Below are 15,346 nucleotides of genomic sequence, written 5' to 3'. Positions count from 1 at the left end.
TTTATTTATCAACAGCCCAAAAGAGAGTGGGAGTGGAGAACAGAAGGAGAACAAACCTCCAATTTCCTCAATTAACACAAGACAGTGAAATGAAAAAACCAAACCGTTTTATTTGGATGAGGCACTTTCAAAGTGTGTTGGGCAGGAAGGGAAGCAGAGTGGGACAATAAATATTGTGAGGGTAAGGGCCCACCCAAGCTCCCCAAGGGAGGAGCAGGGGTGGTAGCACAGATGTAGAGGGAGAACCCAGGGAAGTGGAGGAAAGGGGCTGAGGGGCCCTCCCCTCAGGACCAAAGGTTGAAGAAGTTGGAGGAGCGCGGAGGGGGGCCCATAAGCATGGGCATCTGATTCTTGTGGGTGATCTGGATCTGAAAGGTAAAGAGCCCAGGTTCATAGCAAAGGAAGCTGGTAGGCTGAGGAATCAGGCAGTGAGAGCTCCAGGGAAATTCTGTGGGTCTGGGCATGTATGTGGCCTGCCAGGCTCAGCAGAAAGCTGCTCATCTTAGAAACAGTAAAGTAAGGGGCTCGGGAAGAGATGATCTGGGTTGGGAGCTCAGAGAAGACTCAGGGGATGTGTTTACCATGTACAAGATCAAGATCTGAATGACACTGGGGCGTAAGTTCAGGGACTAGAGAATCTTATGGAGTTAGGTTTGGGGAAGAACTCACAGTACACGGTGCTTGCATCCAGGGTTCCCCATCGATCTGCATGGGAAGGGCTTTTCTAGTCCTGTGGGAGCCCAGAGCAGATTGATGTTGAGGGGAGGGGAGAGAGAATACAGGACCTAACATACAGATTTCCTCCAATTTGCCTTCAGAGACTTCAGGCCCTATCTCACCAGAGAAGGGTCTCTAAGCATTTGGAATCATTCCATTCTCATGTTCTCTGTGTCTCCTGCAACCCCTCCCATCACCTCCTGCCACTAAGCCCAGGGTCTTCCTTACCGAAAAGTAATTTGGGAGCATTTAGCAATCCGATGTCCAGCATTCTTCAGTCTGGTGTATATCTGCCCCATCTCAATTGCTCCCTCTAGTCCTACCACCTCCAGTCGCTTGTCACTCAGATCTGGGAAAAGTTGAGGGGCCAGCATAGGAAGAAAGAGAGTATTCCCTGCCCTGCTCCCACCATTAAAAGGGCCATTCAGTTCTACCCCCAATTTGGCCAGGTGACCCGTAACCTTCCCAGGGTCCTTTCACCTTGCACACAGGTTTTCAGGGCTTCAGGGTTGGTGATTGCTTCAGGAGGCACAGAAGTATTATCCAAATCCTGGGTATCTTTGGTGGGTCGCTTTTTGTCTCCCCAGAGGTTGGAGCCTCCATGCATGCTGGGAATATTTAGCACTGCAATGCCTTCCAAGGATAGGTCACTCAGTTTCAAAGGTGTCCCACAGATCTGGGGTAGGTGAAGGAACGAGAGAACTCTGGCACTCACGTTCTCACCCCCCAAAGAGAGTAACAGGGGTAGCTGTGCCTCTTTTCCTTTGAATGCCCCTGTTCCCTTCCCCAATTCTTTCCCATGACTGGACACCATCCCACCCTATGCCTTGGATACTGGGTACCTTGGGTTTTTTTTGTTTTTTGCTTTTTGGAGGGCAATTGGGGTTAAGTGACTTGCCCAAGGTTACACGGCTAGTTTTTGCGTTAAGTGTCTCAGTCCGGATCCGAACCCAGGTCCTCCTGACTCCTGGGCCGGTGCTCTATTCACTGTGCCACCCAGCTGCCCCATACTGGGTACCTTGTTGATGGGGTGGGGTTGGGAGAGTTTGGCTGGAAGACTGGGAGAAAGTCAGGGGCTTGGGAACCATGGGGAAATGTAATAGTCTGGACAACGTGTGGCATTTGGGAGTCAGAGAATTGGTGTATATCAGAAAGTGAAAGAAAGATGGGAGTGGTTGGGATATGTCTTTTGGGAGTGAGGGCCAGGCTATGTTTGAAAAGTGTCTCACCTCCACTGAAACAGACTCTTCCAGCTTTTTGCATGTGGAGAAGATGGACTCAGATGTGGCGAATTCCAAGTACCATAGCTTGTTCTTCATCCTGCCTCAGCCCCACACCCCAGGCCCAGGGGGAGGGGGCAGATTACATAGGCCAGGTTACATAGGCCCTGTGGGAGGGCAGGGGGGTGGAGGAGGCAAGACAGCGCTCCATGTCCAATCTTAAGAGGTACAAGGGAAGCTTGGGGGTGAGAGGATGTCCACTTAGTGAATTCACTGCCTTTGTTTGGCCCATGGACACAGAGAGTAGCCAAAGCCTGGCCCCCTCCATTACTCTGTCTGGTAGGTGGCTACCCCATTCCCAATATTCCCACACCTCCCTCACCTGCTGTTGAACTTCTCAGGATATTTCTCCCTCATGACATGAAATCGGTGAGCAATGGAAGCATCCTGAGTGAGGAAGGCAGAAGTTCATAGACAAGTCCCAATATCTTTTTTAATCAGGAAAGGCCACTCCCCTCACATAACTCCACCCCCCCCCAAACTAGCTCAGTATCCAAATAAACCACATCTCGGGACATTCCTATTTATGTGCTGCTGGGCAGGGTGGGGAGAAAGAGGGGGTGATTACACAATGGTCTAGATCTTACACGCCAATGATCCCAGTAACTCAAGTGTCTATGAAACCACAGTTCTATTGCCTGAGCTATTTATTTTTTTTAAATAAATTTATTTATTTTTTTGCTTTTTGGAAGGGGGAAGGCAGCGTAATTGGAGTATAGTGACTTGCCCAAGGTCACATGGCTAGTAAATGTTAAGTGTCTGAGGCCGAATTTGAACTCAGGTCTTCCTGACTCCAGGGCTGGTGCTCTATAAACTCCACCACCTCGCCGCCCCCTCCCTGAACTATTTCAATGAGCTCTAGACTTTCTCTCAGACTTCTTGTTCCCTTTCTGTATCCTCTATTCACAATGATTTGAGCACCCACTGATTCTCTGACCCCACTCTCTTCCAAAAAAAAAAAAAAAGCAAAGTCCACTAACCACACCAATGGAGAAGTAGTTGTTGATGATCTGGTAGGGGACTGGATCACTCTTCTCCTTGGGGTCCAGAGGAATCACCTCCACAGACCATCGATCCATATATACTGTGGCACTTAACTCCAGGTCCTTGAGTATCTTCCCCAGGTTCTCCCCATCATAACCTGGAGGGAGGAGAGGCGACTGAATAGGAACTTCACAGGCCTTCAGGTTCAGCCAATTACCAGGGAATGTCTCATCTTAATTCTTCAGGAGTTCATGGCCCATTATGTGCACACATACACAGATGTTGTGTCATGGCAGTTGAGGATTGGAAAGGTTTTCTCTGGTTATCATATTCCACTTCCCCCAAATCCTTAGCCTGACTGGCATTTCTCTTCTCAAATCCAGTACTTTCTCTATTGGAATCATTCTCAACTCCAACATCTATTTGAATTCTTTTCTCTGCAAACCCTGAGAATGGCGGTTCATGTGGGCAGGAGAGCAGTTAACATAAGAGTAGCTCCTCCAGCCTTTTAAAATCTAGCCCCTCATTGTTTCTTGATTGTAGTCTTATTCTCTTCTAAGATACTACCTGGTCATCCACACCCCAGTTGTCAAGGTCCTCTCAGCTTCTTAGGCTCTTTTTACAACCACTGCCTCCCTACCCCCATGAATGGCACTTACCTCCTCCCCATCTTAGGCATCGAGCTAAGTCATTCCCTGTGCCCAGGGGAAGCACAGCTACTGGCGGTGGGTTGGGGAAGCTGGCCTTGTCTGGGAAAAGCAGAGACAGGAGTGGAGAGTCAAGCCAGGAAGGTTACCACTCCTCTAGCCCCCAGGACTCCATGCCTCTCCCCTAATACTGACCAATGGCATCCAGGATCCAGCCTACTGTGCCGTCCCCTCCACATACCAGCACCCGGAAATCTGGGAGGTCTTTGAAGAACTTAAGCCTGAGACAAAGGAAGGAAGGGAGGAGGGGGTTATAACTATAAATAAGGTCGGAAGAACCCTAATTCCTTGACCCTCAATGACATTTTTTTTTTCTGGGTGATTCCCTCCTCCACCATTACACTCTAGGGTTTTGTTTGTAAGAAGGAAAATTGAAATCAGATCGATGGCAGAAAAAGGGAAGTATCTGAAACTGTATAAAGAAAATGAACTTTAAGAGGGGCTTGTTGACAACTGGGCAAACAAAGGATCTTCCTTGGAGATCCCCACTGCACAAGATATCAATTTGTGTGTTCAAAGGTATAGAGGCAGAAGAAAAGAAGATGGTTCTAGAGGCTGTTCTCGAGGTTCTGTTCCAAATTCCAGCTCTTCAGGCTCAGCACAGGTACCCCATCCTTCCCACACACTCATCTCTGTTCCCCATTATACACACACAGACATTTAGACCAAGCTCAAAATACTCCTCTACTCACCCTGGTTCAGGACCCCCTTTTGCAAGGTTGTAAACCTGTCGTGGGTTCAGTAGGTACTGGAACTTTCGAAGCACCCTAGATTTGTAAGGGGTGAAGGCAATCAGGTTCGTGGAATCATTTGTCCTATCCTCTCCTGCAATACTTTTTAACCTGCCCCCTTCCCCTTCTCTAATCTAATCTCTGGGAAGACTCCATCCACCTTTCTTCTAGCAGAATTTCCAAACTATGAATCCATCTCCTTTCTTATTTCCACCTACCTCTCCCCCTGCTTCCCACCACTCTTGGGGTTCACAAAGACGAGAAGCGGGTGGGTATTGGGGATCGGGATAATCTGTTGAGGAGAAGCAATAAAAATAGGGTAGGGATATTATGTGAGAGACAAATTGGGTCACAAAGATTAATAATAATAACAACAATAATTCACTTTTATAGAGAGTTTTAAGATTTGTAAAACACTTGAGGGGGAGGAAGAGGCAGAAGGCAAGTTCTGGGACTTTACTCCAAGATGCCTTCTTTTCCCCTTTCCCCTTTGCCTGTTACTAGCAGGGATGAGGATCTGGGGGCCAGGTTGTATTCCCTGGATATTCCCCCAACTTCATCCCCCCCAGTCCAGAGTCTAGCCATCCTAATACCCCAAGTTTTCCCCCACCATGATGCCCAGGCACTGCTGCCTGTACCCGAAGGGCCTGCCCATCAGGGACCAAATGCTGTAATTCGTCGACATTCCTGGAGCTCAAGTTCTGGCGGTCCTGTTCAGAGGTAGAGGTAAACAGAAGGGAGGAAGGCTGAATTTCGTGTATGGGTATTTTTGTCCCTGTTGAGTCCACTTTGTGGGGCCTTCACTATTTCTCAGCCACAGATAGGTACCAGTCTGGCCTGAACCCTAAAGAAATGGGCAAGAGTGATATGCTCTCTCTGAGATCTACGGGTACTCCCTAGGGGAGCTACAAAGTTTGTGGAAAGTCTAGGGAGGGGGTCTCTACAGGGTTTGGGGGAGGTTCTATAGGTTCTCTTTCTAGCATATCTCTCCTCTTTTCCCAAGCCCAAGTGCTCACCAGGATGCAAGGATAGATAGCTGAGGGAGGCAGGATGTGGTCACGAAGTAGCCCACAGTCACATTCAGGGCCCATGGCAGACAGGCAGTCCTCATGGATCTAGGGAGTAAAAAGAACCATGAATGAGAGAGTTACCCTTAAGACCTCCCAACTCAGGGAGGAGAAAAGAGATAGGAGAATATTTGGGGATATAGAGGGACTTCAGCCCACGTGATAGGAGTCTAGGAGATATTACAGTAGGAAAGGTCTATGGAGGGGAACTAAGAGAAAAGGTTATTTAGGGAGGGAGCCTCAGGACCAGAAGTTGAGGAAAATTCAAGATGGCTGAGAGGTTCTGGGAGGTCTGGAGGAAAGGGTCTGCTCCTGACCTGGAAATGGCACCACACACAATGCAGTCCTGTCAGGCTTTGGAAATTCCGGATCTTCTTTTGGCAACAGTCACAGCGCCCAGAATCACAGCCTCCACGAACCCATACATGGGTCTGGGCCTTGAGAGAGTGGAGATTAACCTGTTGACTTAAGGGACCTAAATAACATCTAGGTTAAGTTACCCCTGCTTCCTAGAAAGGGGAGGAGGAATCACCTTTACCCCCAGAGAAGGGGCTGAGGAGGGATAATGAAAACACTGATTGAGTTCAGGGGTCACTCACACCAGTGTCTTTCTTGGACTTGGCATAGGTGCTGACTTTACAGGGTGAGGCCTTCTTGGCACAGCGTTCATGGACTGTGAATTTACAAACTGGGAGAGAGAAAAAAAGAAAGAAGAGGGAAAGCTCTTAACCTTGGTTGGAGCTCCCAGTCCATGCTCTGGGCTCTCTTTTGGGGTCACTCACTCATTACAAGCACAACTCTTTGCTCTCCATCACTCAAAGATTGTTCCTACCTCCCACCCTGTTTCCCAATACACTCACAGGTACAGGACAGTCCCCGCTTGGTTATTCCTAGCAGCATTGTCTCACACACATTGCAGTAAGCTGGACGGGAAAATTGTTTCAGCCTCCACATGTGCTGACCATCATCCTTTAAGCTCTGGGGAGGACACCACAAGTAATCTGGATGAGGGGCACCTAGACCCTTCTCCCGGTACAGAAGTCATAATTGTCCCTAGCAGAGCTTTGAGATGGAAGGAGAAAAATGTCCTTGTTCCCTTCCTCCTTGACTCACCACCTCGAGTCCCAGCAGCACCAGAAGAGGCACAGTGGTGGATCCACCGCGTACCCACTCAGCCAGAGACACTGTACCACTGCCGTCATAGTCAATCTCTTTCATCATCTCCTGCAGAATCTGAATATTGGAGAAGGGGGTCAAGGAAAAAAAGATTTCATGTATACAAGGCCCCACTGGTTAGATTTCCAGTGTGAGGAGCTTGGCCCAACCCAGATATCAAGGATGGTCCTCAGAGGGAAGGATAAAACAGGTACAAAGTCCATGGGGAAGGGGTAGGAGACAGTACACAGGGACAGGGCCAAGAGGGATGGGGAAAGAAAAAATTGCCTTACTGGTCTCAGCTCAGTTACATCCCAATCCAGATATCTTGCCACTCGCATCATCTGGGTGATAATTCTGTCTACTTCCTAGGGAGAGCCAGGATCAAATCTCTCATCTCCTATACTACTGAAGTCCCCATCTCTAGATCTGCGTCCCCCATAGTCTTATCTGCCTATGGAAATCTTGTGATGTCAGAGGGGATTTCTAGAGGAAGAGGGGATTTTGAGTGAGGGCAATTCTTACTTCTTGTCCTATGCCCTTATGCCAGAACCCATTCCATCACCCTGCCCAGGAAACTCAACTTCTTTCCCTGGCATCATCTGCACCTGGGGATCCTGCAAAGGATAGGGGCTCAAGGAAGGGAGAACAGAGTCAAAAATATATCTATCACCCACCACCCATCCCCTTCCCCAGTCTTCAGAACTCACTGAGCTGTCCAGGAGTCCATTTCTGTCTGTATCATAGAGCTTGAAGGTAACTGTGAAAGTTGGGGTGGGGGGGCAGAGCTAGGGTCAGTTTGTGGAGGCCATTCCCATATCCTACCCTAAACCACCCTGATTGAAGAGTTCTGTTCTGGGGGATAAAGAGGTAAGAGAGACAAACTCTGCCCTCAGAAAGTCTGCTGTGGGAGCCTATATATATATATAATGATAAGAGTAAGCTATGTATTATACCTGAAAAGGGCTATGTAAGAGAAAGCTAGAGGAAACAGGGGAGTGGTAAGAGGGACCTGAAGCCCATTCCTAGGGGTTCTACCTCTTTCTATGGACGCATCAGCAACTAGGAATCCTGGAAGAGTGGGGGGAGGATGGCTAGAAATACATTCTCCAACTTTTTCCGTTACCCCAACCCTCCCCCCAATATTTCTCTTGCTCTGATAACTCACACTCTAGTTTGTCTTCTGGCCGTCCACCCTCCAGTAAGGAGAAATAGCAGGAGACATCACTGAGACAGATCAGGGATACTTCTGGTTGAGGATAGTTCGGCAAGGTCAGAGGTTCCCTCTGATTCAGCTAGTCTGCTTCCTTTCTAGCCCATCCCTTCCATTACCTTTGCCCTCGCCAGTCATATAACAGTCTACATCACCCTTCCCTTCTTCAAATAGACTGAGCAAAGACTATCAGCTGAATTAGTCCAGACCCCATGCTGATTTGATCTTGCTTCTGAGGCTCAGCACTTGCTAACTCTCAGTTCCATACCTTGTTCATCGTCCTGTTTCTGAGACTCCATGATCTGGAAGGATCCAAACAGTGCTTGACTCAGTTGTGGGGGGACATTATTCACCTCTAGGTAGGCTTTCAGGAAGAGCTGAAACCCTTCATACCCTATGGACTAGTATAGGAATGGGAATTACCCCAGGGATCTGGTTAAAGAACAAGGAATGATGAGCTAGAGGTAATGGGAAAGCTTGGGGGTATCTTAGGGTGGACCATGATCACCTGGGTCAAGAATGTGTTTCTTTACTCAGCAAGTTATTCCTCATCTTTCCACCCTTAATGTTATGGGAGTCAGAGAAAGGTCTAGGGATGAGGTTGGGAAATTCTGTGGGAAATGAAGGCCTCAGAGGAACAAAGACAAAAAGATGTGGGATTCTGGGAGGGAGGGGCACAAAATAGGGGGAATAGGAAGTGATCCCTGGAAGGGGGGGTCTTGAAGGAATATCAGGAATTCCACAGGGAAGGGACTGGGAGCAGGGAGAAGTTTTTGCAGATGCCTCTCACATCTCCCTGGAGATATTGAGCCAATTCTCCATCTTGATTGAACAGAGCTAGGACATCACTGACTTTCTTGGTTGAATCTGGGGGAGGCAACAGTTACATTCAGGGCAGGATCTCTTCTCATCCTCCATATACAGATCTGCTCTAAAATCATAGATTTAGGGGCGGCTAGGTGGTGCAGTGAATAGAGCACTGACCCTGGAATCAGGAGGACCTGAGTTCAAATCTGGTCTCAGACACTTAACACAAAAAACTAGCTGTGTGACCTTGGGCAAGTCACAACCCCAATTGCCCTACCTTCCCCTCTCCAAAAAGAAAAAAAAAATCACAGATTTTTATAGACCTTTGGAGTTGGAGGGCACCTTAAAGAAAATTTAGTCCAACCACTTCATTTTACAGACAAGGAAAGTGAGACCCATGGAGAGGAAGTAACATCCAAAAGAGCAGTCTATTGAGAAATAAACTCTGCTACTCAAAATGACAGAGATACAGAGAAAGACAGACAGACAGACAGACACACACACACACCAGAGAAACCAAGAAATAGGGAATTATAGGAAGTTTTGAGGCATAGAGAAAGGGATCAGTGATTTGAAACCCCAGTTATTTGCTTCCTTCCCCAAATCCTGATCATGACATAGGACAGCTCAAGGTTTCTTGGAAGACTGAGGACCAGGCTGTGGAGGGGAGTCCAAAGGCATTTTTGGAAATGGAGGTCATGAAGGGGATCATGAAAGGAGGTCATGAATGGGGAGGGGGCAGAAGACTCACATTCCATATATTCTTGCAGTTGGGCGAAGTCCTTGGGGCTCAAAGGGCCCCAGTTCTTTAACATCTTTCCACTTGCTTCCTAAGTTGGCAGAAAAATTGAAGGTTGAACTTCCTATGGAGAGGTTCAGGGTACAAGCTGGGATGGGGGATACTGAAGGAAAGATATGCAATAGTATGGGTTAGCCAGGGAGGAGATGAAGGTGGTGGTGGTGTTGGTGCCGGGTCTCTTTCCCTCACTCTCTACCTCTTCCTGGCCTGCTGGGGAAAACAACTCCTCTGCTCTTCCTCCACCCCCACCTCTCTCTGTTTAGCTGTTTCTCTGTCTCTGGTCTCTGCCATCCCTCTTGTACATCCTCCAGCCTGGTGTTTCTCCAGGACAGGTCTCTCTCTGGTTCTTACAACGGTGATGGAGGTCTGCCCACACTTCCATCTAGCTCCACCTTCCACCTTGAGGTGTCTTGACCCCACCCCCACACACCTGCTGCTCTCTGTCGTCCCAAGTTCAGCTGGGAAAGGCTCAAGCACCCCTGAATCATGAAGTGCTTGAGGTTCAGACCCCTGCCCTGCCCACTGATCTACCCTTGGCTGTTTGAGAGAGAGAAGACATGGAACCCTGAATTGGTAGGGAAGGGAGGCACTGTAACTAGCTTCCCGAACTTCAGAAAAAAGGAGCTAGGGAGCAGTGGAGATGGGTGGGAGGCCTTATCCTTCCCTGGCTCAACACATCTCCAGAACCCCTAGTTTTAACCTCCCCAACTTTGGACTGTTGACACTAGGGAAAAAGAAAGGAGTAAACTGAGGGCAGAGTCTGTTTACTTTCCTGTTATTGTATATTAGTGGCTAGCTGGGTGCCTGGAGCAAAAGAAATGCTTATCAAATTGAATTAGGCTGCTGAGAAGGCAGGAGACATAGGGGACTAGATTATGTTTCCTTCTAAAGGATCCCTGAAGGGAAGTTTCTGGGAGCTTCTTCTCTTGTCTTAAGGAAAGTATGGTAAGGGAAGGAGGGGACAGCACCTCAGGGAGGCAGTTGAAATCTTCAGGGGTGACACCCTGGCTCTTTTCCTTCCTGTGGTAGCAAGAAATTTGTGCTCATTTTCCTCTCAGTTTCTTCTTCTTACCCCAACTTAGCCTTTCCCTAGAGTTTTTCCATACTCAACCTCAGCTTTTATCTCCCAGCCTGCCCTCTCCTGGTTCTTCCCCACCCCCTCTATGTCTGGAATTGAAGCTCTCAGAGGCTCCTTGGGAGCCCTTAGGACTGTCCTAGAGCCTCTTGTTGCTGTGAATAAAAAGGGCTATTCTCAACAGGGACCACGGTATACCCTGTCTTGGAGCCACTGCTTCCATTAGATCTAATGGCTATCAGTAGCTAATAAGACATAATGTCATAGCTAATAAGATTGGGTTGAGTTAATGAGCTACCCTTACATAACCTCCTTCTTCCACTTCTTCCACAGATAGATAGAAGGCTCTATTTCTTTCTAGCCAGTGTTTTCTCCCACCTTTCCCCCTCCATATCCAGGGAATGCCATTTCGAGAGAGGGACAAGGGGAAGTGTCAGGGAAAGGTGAGCAAGAAACAGTCAGTTTCTTTCTTAGTCTTTTCTTTTTTGCTCCAGGATCCAAAGGTGACTCAGAAGATGAAACTGAGGTAAAAGGGTAGAAAGAACCTATATGGTGCCAGGAGAGTGGGAAAGGGAAGCTATTTAACTTAGGAAGAATGAAATCCCAGCACATTATTACTCCCCAACAAAGCATAGAAGACCATTCTATATTTCTCCATACCTCCAACTTAAGAACCCTCTCTTCGGTCCCCCAACTGGGCTATCTCATCACCCTTAATCTCTAATGACTACTTCCAACGTTCCCAGAGAGTGAAAGGATCTAGAGAAACTCAGTCCAAATCTGTCTCCCAAGGGTACCCAATTGGCAAGTTAGGGAAGACAAAATCTATGTCAAGGAAGAGTGGGAAGGTGGGACAGTCCACTGAGTGGACAAGGGACTCATGCATCTAGTTGCCCACTCTTGCTAAAGCCAAGGTCCATAATCTAAGCACCCCAGGTCCCAGTCAAGCTTTTCCACCTTCCCCTGTGCAGAGGGACCTCATAGTCTTCAGATGGGGCAGAACTAGTCCTTGGAACCAGAAGTGTCTAACAGGGGCAGGGAATCTTTGGCCTGGAGGCCATATGTGCCTTCTAGGTCCCCAAATGTGGCCCTTTGCCTGTATCCAAACTTCACAGAACAAATCCCCCTAATAAAAGGATTTGTTCTGTAAAACTTGGACTCAGTCAAAAGGCCTAACCCACGGACTTAGAAGGCCTTGAGACTGCAGGTTCCCCACCCCTGGTAAGAGCTAGTTGAGGCACCAGAGTATCCAGAAAACTCTGGAGGGTTTTTGGAGGGGGGCAGGGAGGCAAATAAGAGAGGCATAAGGTGACGGTGCTTGCAGAGACTGGGAATTGTCAGTCCTGGATCTGGTAAGAATCAGTCAATGGCTACAACAGAGTTTAGGAATTTGGGTACATGAGTTCCTCTGGCCCTGCCTGGTTACAATCTCCTGATTAATTGTAAACTGGGCTAGTCCAAGCAAAAGCCTGGGTAGGGGCAGGGCATGTCTGCTGCCCTCCTCATTCTGTGACTCATCCTTCCCTCCCCTCCCCCTTCCCCAGGCTCTCCAGGTTCAGCAAAGTAAGGAAAGGAGTCAGAAATGGAAGAGACTTTACATATCATTTAGTCCAACTCCCAATGCCTTCACTTAGAGCTGAGAAAACTGGGGCACTGAGGTTGTGACTTGTGTTCAAGGTCATACATCTTCTAGCTGGATATCGGAGAGACTAGAACTTGTGTTTTCTAATTCCAAGTCAAGGGTTTCTCCAATCTACTACACTGCCTCTGTACTTTTATCCTTATTTTAACTCTTTTGCCTACCGCGACTGGTATTGAAATCAATGCCATGTTCAAAACATTTTGACATTTAGTATTTTTCCTTGAAAAATACTCAAGAAGTTTGAAACAAATTGTTATATGAAACAATATGTCTTAACCTTTAAGGGAGGCTCCCAAGGCCATGGAGGCTTTTGAGCTCTGAAGTCAATCTTGCAGAAGGGAATGTTGGAAAAGGATGGTTGGAAGCTAGGCCATCTGGGTTGTGATCGAGAGCTTTGGGACGTTCAGACACGAGTCCCTAGGCCACTCAGTTGGCTTATGTTTTGGGTGCCAATTGGGTACCCAGGAGGCAGAGATTTAGATTAAGGATTTCTAAATCACTTCACCCTTAGGGAACAAAGGACTAAAAGTTGGGGCTAAGGGTGGTATGATTTGCCTACCAAGTTAATTTTCCCCCATAAAAAGAGTAACAAATAGAATAGAGACTCAGTAGAACTATAAATGTGGCCAGGAGAAGAGGGTGGAGTGAGGTGGTGGTACTGCCTGAAGGCAGAGGGCAAAATCCGACCCAGATCTAGGAGGGAGGGGTCGATTAGCCCCTACTCCCACCCCGGGAACTCCTGGAGCCCCCACAGCTCTTCCCTCCTTGGAAGCCAGCAACCGGGTTCACTCCTCCCAACCATCCACTTCTGCTCCCCACCCAGGGCTGATCCTCCACTCCCTTCCCCCCAACATCCCCAGTCTTCAATCCTTCCCCCTCCACCTCTTCCCCCGCCTCCGATTCTTTCCAGTCCTAAGGTTTTGCTCAGACTGTTCCCGCCGTACTAATTGGAGACACCCCGCAGGCCTTCACTCCCGGCCCCTCCCCTGGAGATGAGGGGAGTGGGAGAGTTAATGAGGGGTTTCTGGAGTTTACCTTAAGGAGAGCGGGGCTGCGCGGGAGGGTGCTGCGGCGCCGGCGCTGGAGCTAGGAGCCAGAGCCCGAGCTGGGTTTGGGGAGCCGGGCGGGGCGGGCTTTGCCTCCGGAGGGCCGCCCAGAGACTGACGACACAGCCTCTAGCTCCCGCCCTTCAAGCCTAGCGGGACTCGCTCCCACCCCCCAGTTCTCTCCCCGTTCCCAGGTCCAAGTCAGGGACCCAGCTGGCTTACTGCTCCCCAACAGCCAGATTCCCCCCATAGTTCTGCTGCTCTAGGTGATCGTCGTGATGTTATTATAGTAAATTCTCCAATTCTCCTCCCCATTTTTTCCTTTTTATTTCTAGATCATCCAATGACGTCCCTTCCCATTTTCACCTTTCCCTGACCCTGAAGGACCCGAGATAGCAGAAGAGCTGAGAGGCAAGGAGGACACCACCCCACTCTTCCTCTGTTGTCCTTTTCCTAAAGGAAGCAGTGTCTTGTAGCCGAAATTGGTAGGCTGAGGACTTGTGTTCAATTCTTAGTTTAATACCTGGGTGATTTTCAGCACTGAATCTCTTTGGGCCTCAGGTCTCTCCTCTGTAAAATGGGGGGGGGGTCGAACCACATGCCTCTTAAGTTCCCTTTTGGCTTTAAATCATCTTATGAGAGCTTTGGCCACCTCCTCTCTTACCCTAGTAATTTTCAGGCTCTTTTTCAGTCCATGAATTTCAATCACTAGAGATACCCTCAAAATCACATCACATTAAGGGATCTCAGACCTAGATTCCTCACCTGACCACAACTTCTGAGAATTACTAGACCCTCATGCTATATACCTCACACTCCACAGATTGCCAAACCCTAGATTGCTCACACCCCAAGTGACACCATCTCCATGTTCTGGGAACATTTCCATCCCTCAATTCCACTTTGTGGAGTATGTGTGTGTATCCAATGCTTCCCTTTAATCCTTTCATTCCATGTCTATTCCCTGCCCCTCTTATCTGCCACTTTAACTGAATAACTATCCATGCTTGTCCAGAAATGAGAAATGAAAATAAAAATATTGTGCTTCTCATACCTCAGAATGGGTAGTTTGGGAGGACTGGTTCTGTGTCCCAGAAAGAGATACTTCACCAGAGAAAACACTCTGGGACCCCAGTAGATAGGGGCTAGAAGTCTAGAAAAGAGAGGTAAAAGCCTTTGGACTTGACTTGCAGATGTAAATATTCTCTCCAGTTCCATCCTATCTCCAATAATCAGAATTCTCTTCCTTTATTAAGTGGGGCAGAGTAACCAATTACTATTTCCTGGAATCTCTTCTCTCATACCTGCCTTGAAGTCTGGGATGGGAAAGTTATAAAGACCAACCTCTTCAAATAGGATATTTTTTAATGGGATTGGAAAACGATATCTAAGAAGTTCCTGTTTAGCCCCAATACAGACAGACACACTTGCGGGATCCTCCCTTATGTTCCCCAGAAAGGAAGCTGCAAAGTAAAAAGTTTCTGATATGAAGAGCTTGCTGCTAGTTATCTTAGCTAGAGATCTGGGGCAGGTGTCTGAGACGAAAGACTATGTAGTCTCTCTCTGTTCCCTCCCACCTTTAGAGAGAATTAAAAAAATTCATATTTCCATAGCAAATTTAAAGTTTTGAAAAACACTCCTTACGATGCCCCAATGAGGAAGGGAACATTATTCTAGTTTATAGATGAGAATACTGAGATTCAAAGGTGAAGTAACAGTTCCACAGCTGTGAAAACTGAGAAAAATTTCACCCCTCTGCTTTTAGTTTCCTACCTATAAAATATTGCACACATTAAATTTACAATAATGGAAGAGGAAGCATAGTAGTAAAGTGGATAGAAAACCCAAGACCTGCATTAGTTCAAGTGCTGTCCCTAAATTTTCAACCTCTTCCAAGACAATGGGACACGTCACTTCCACTTTCAGTGTGTGAGGCAACTGTGTAAATGAGAGACCAACTGCCAAATTTGCATGGATAGAGAAGCTTCCTATACTCAGAGTTCCCTGCAGCAATGAAATCACAGGTCAAAAAATTCTCCATTCTAGGAAATGGTTGAACTTTTTTCTCTTTCCTATGTCCTTATAGATCTCCTTTCCCAGCAAAGAATATTCATGAGGATGCT

General features: G+C 47.7%; 1 protein-coding gene across 6 annotated transcripts; it reads right to left on the bottom strand.

The window, feature by feature from the left end:
- Positions 1-85: 85 nt before the first annotated feature.
- Positions 86-13,342, bottom strand: DGKA (diacylglycerol kinase alpha). 6 transcript variants are annotated; one of them, XM_069078922.1, is made up of 24 exons: positions 13,213-13,342; positions 9,413-9,563; positions 8,645-8,721; positions 8,123-8,255; positions 7,810-7,890; positions 7,352-7,401; positions 6,935-7,009; positions 6,600-6,719; positions 6,347-6,464; positions 6,086-6,174; positions 5,804-5,923; positions 5,436-5,534; positions 5,058-5,129; positions 4,638-4,711; positions 4,381-4,455; positions 3,824-3,909; positions 3,641-3,730; positions 2,978-3,138; positions 2,320-2,384; positions 1,947-2,037; positions 1,198-1,393; positions 946-1,066; positions 670-730; positions 86-368 (listed from the first exon to the last, which is right to left on the bottom strand). In XM_069078922.1, exons 2-24 carry the CDS (start codon positions 9,474-9,476, stop codon positions 285-287), a joined length of 2,202 nt encoding a protein of 733 aa, XP_068935023.1. In that variant the 5' UTR covers positions 9,477-9,563; positions 13,213-13,342; the 3' UTR covers positions 86-284. The 6 variants fall into 6 exon arrangements, with proteins under 6 accessions (XP_068935023.1, XP_068935016.1, XP_068935032.1 ...); XM_069078915.1 differs by having other exon boundaries at positions 9,413-9,491; positions 13,213-13,339; XM_069078931.1 differs by lacking the exons at positions 8,645-8,721; positions 13,213-13,342 and having other exon boundaries at positions 9,413-9,491.
- Between the last annotated feature and the right edge of the window lie 2,004 nt (positions 13,343-15,346).

The sequence above is a fragment of the Petaurus breviceps genome, unplaced genomic scaffold (genome assembly GCF_028583685.1).
Source record: "Petaurus breviceps papuanus isolate PSGF00001 unplaced genomic scaffold, PetGlider_PUasm1.0 154, whole genome shotgun sequence".
Lineage (NCBI taxonomy): Eukaryota > Metazoa > Chordata > Mammalia > Diprotodontia > Petauridae > Petaurus > Petaurus breviceps.
The sequence above is the reverse complement of the archived record's forward strand: the minus strand, read 5'-3'. Positions and strand labels throughout refer to the sequence as shown.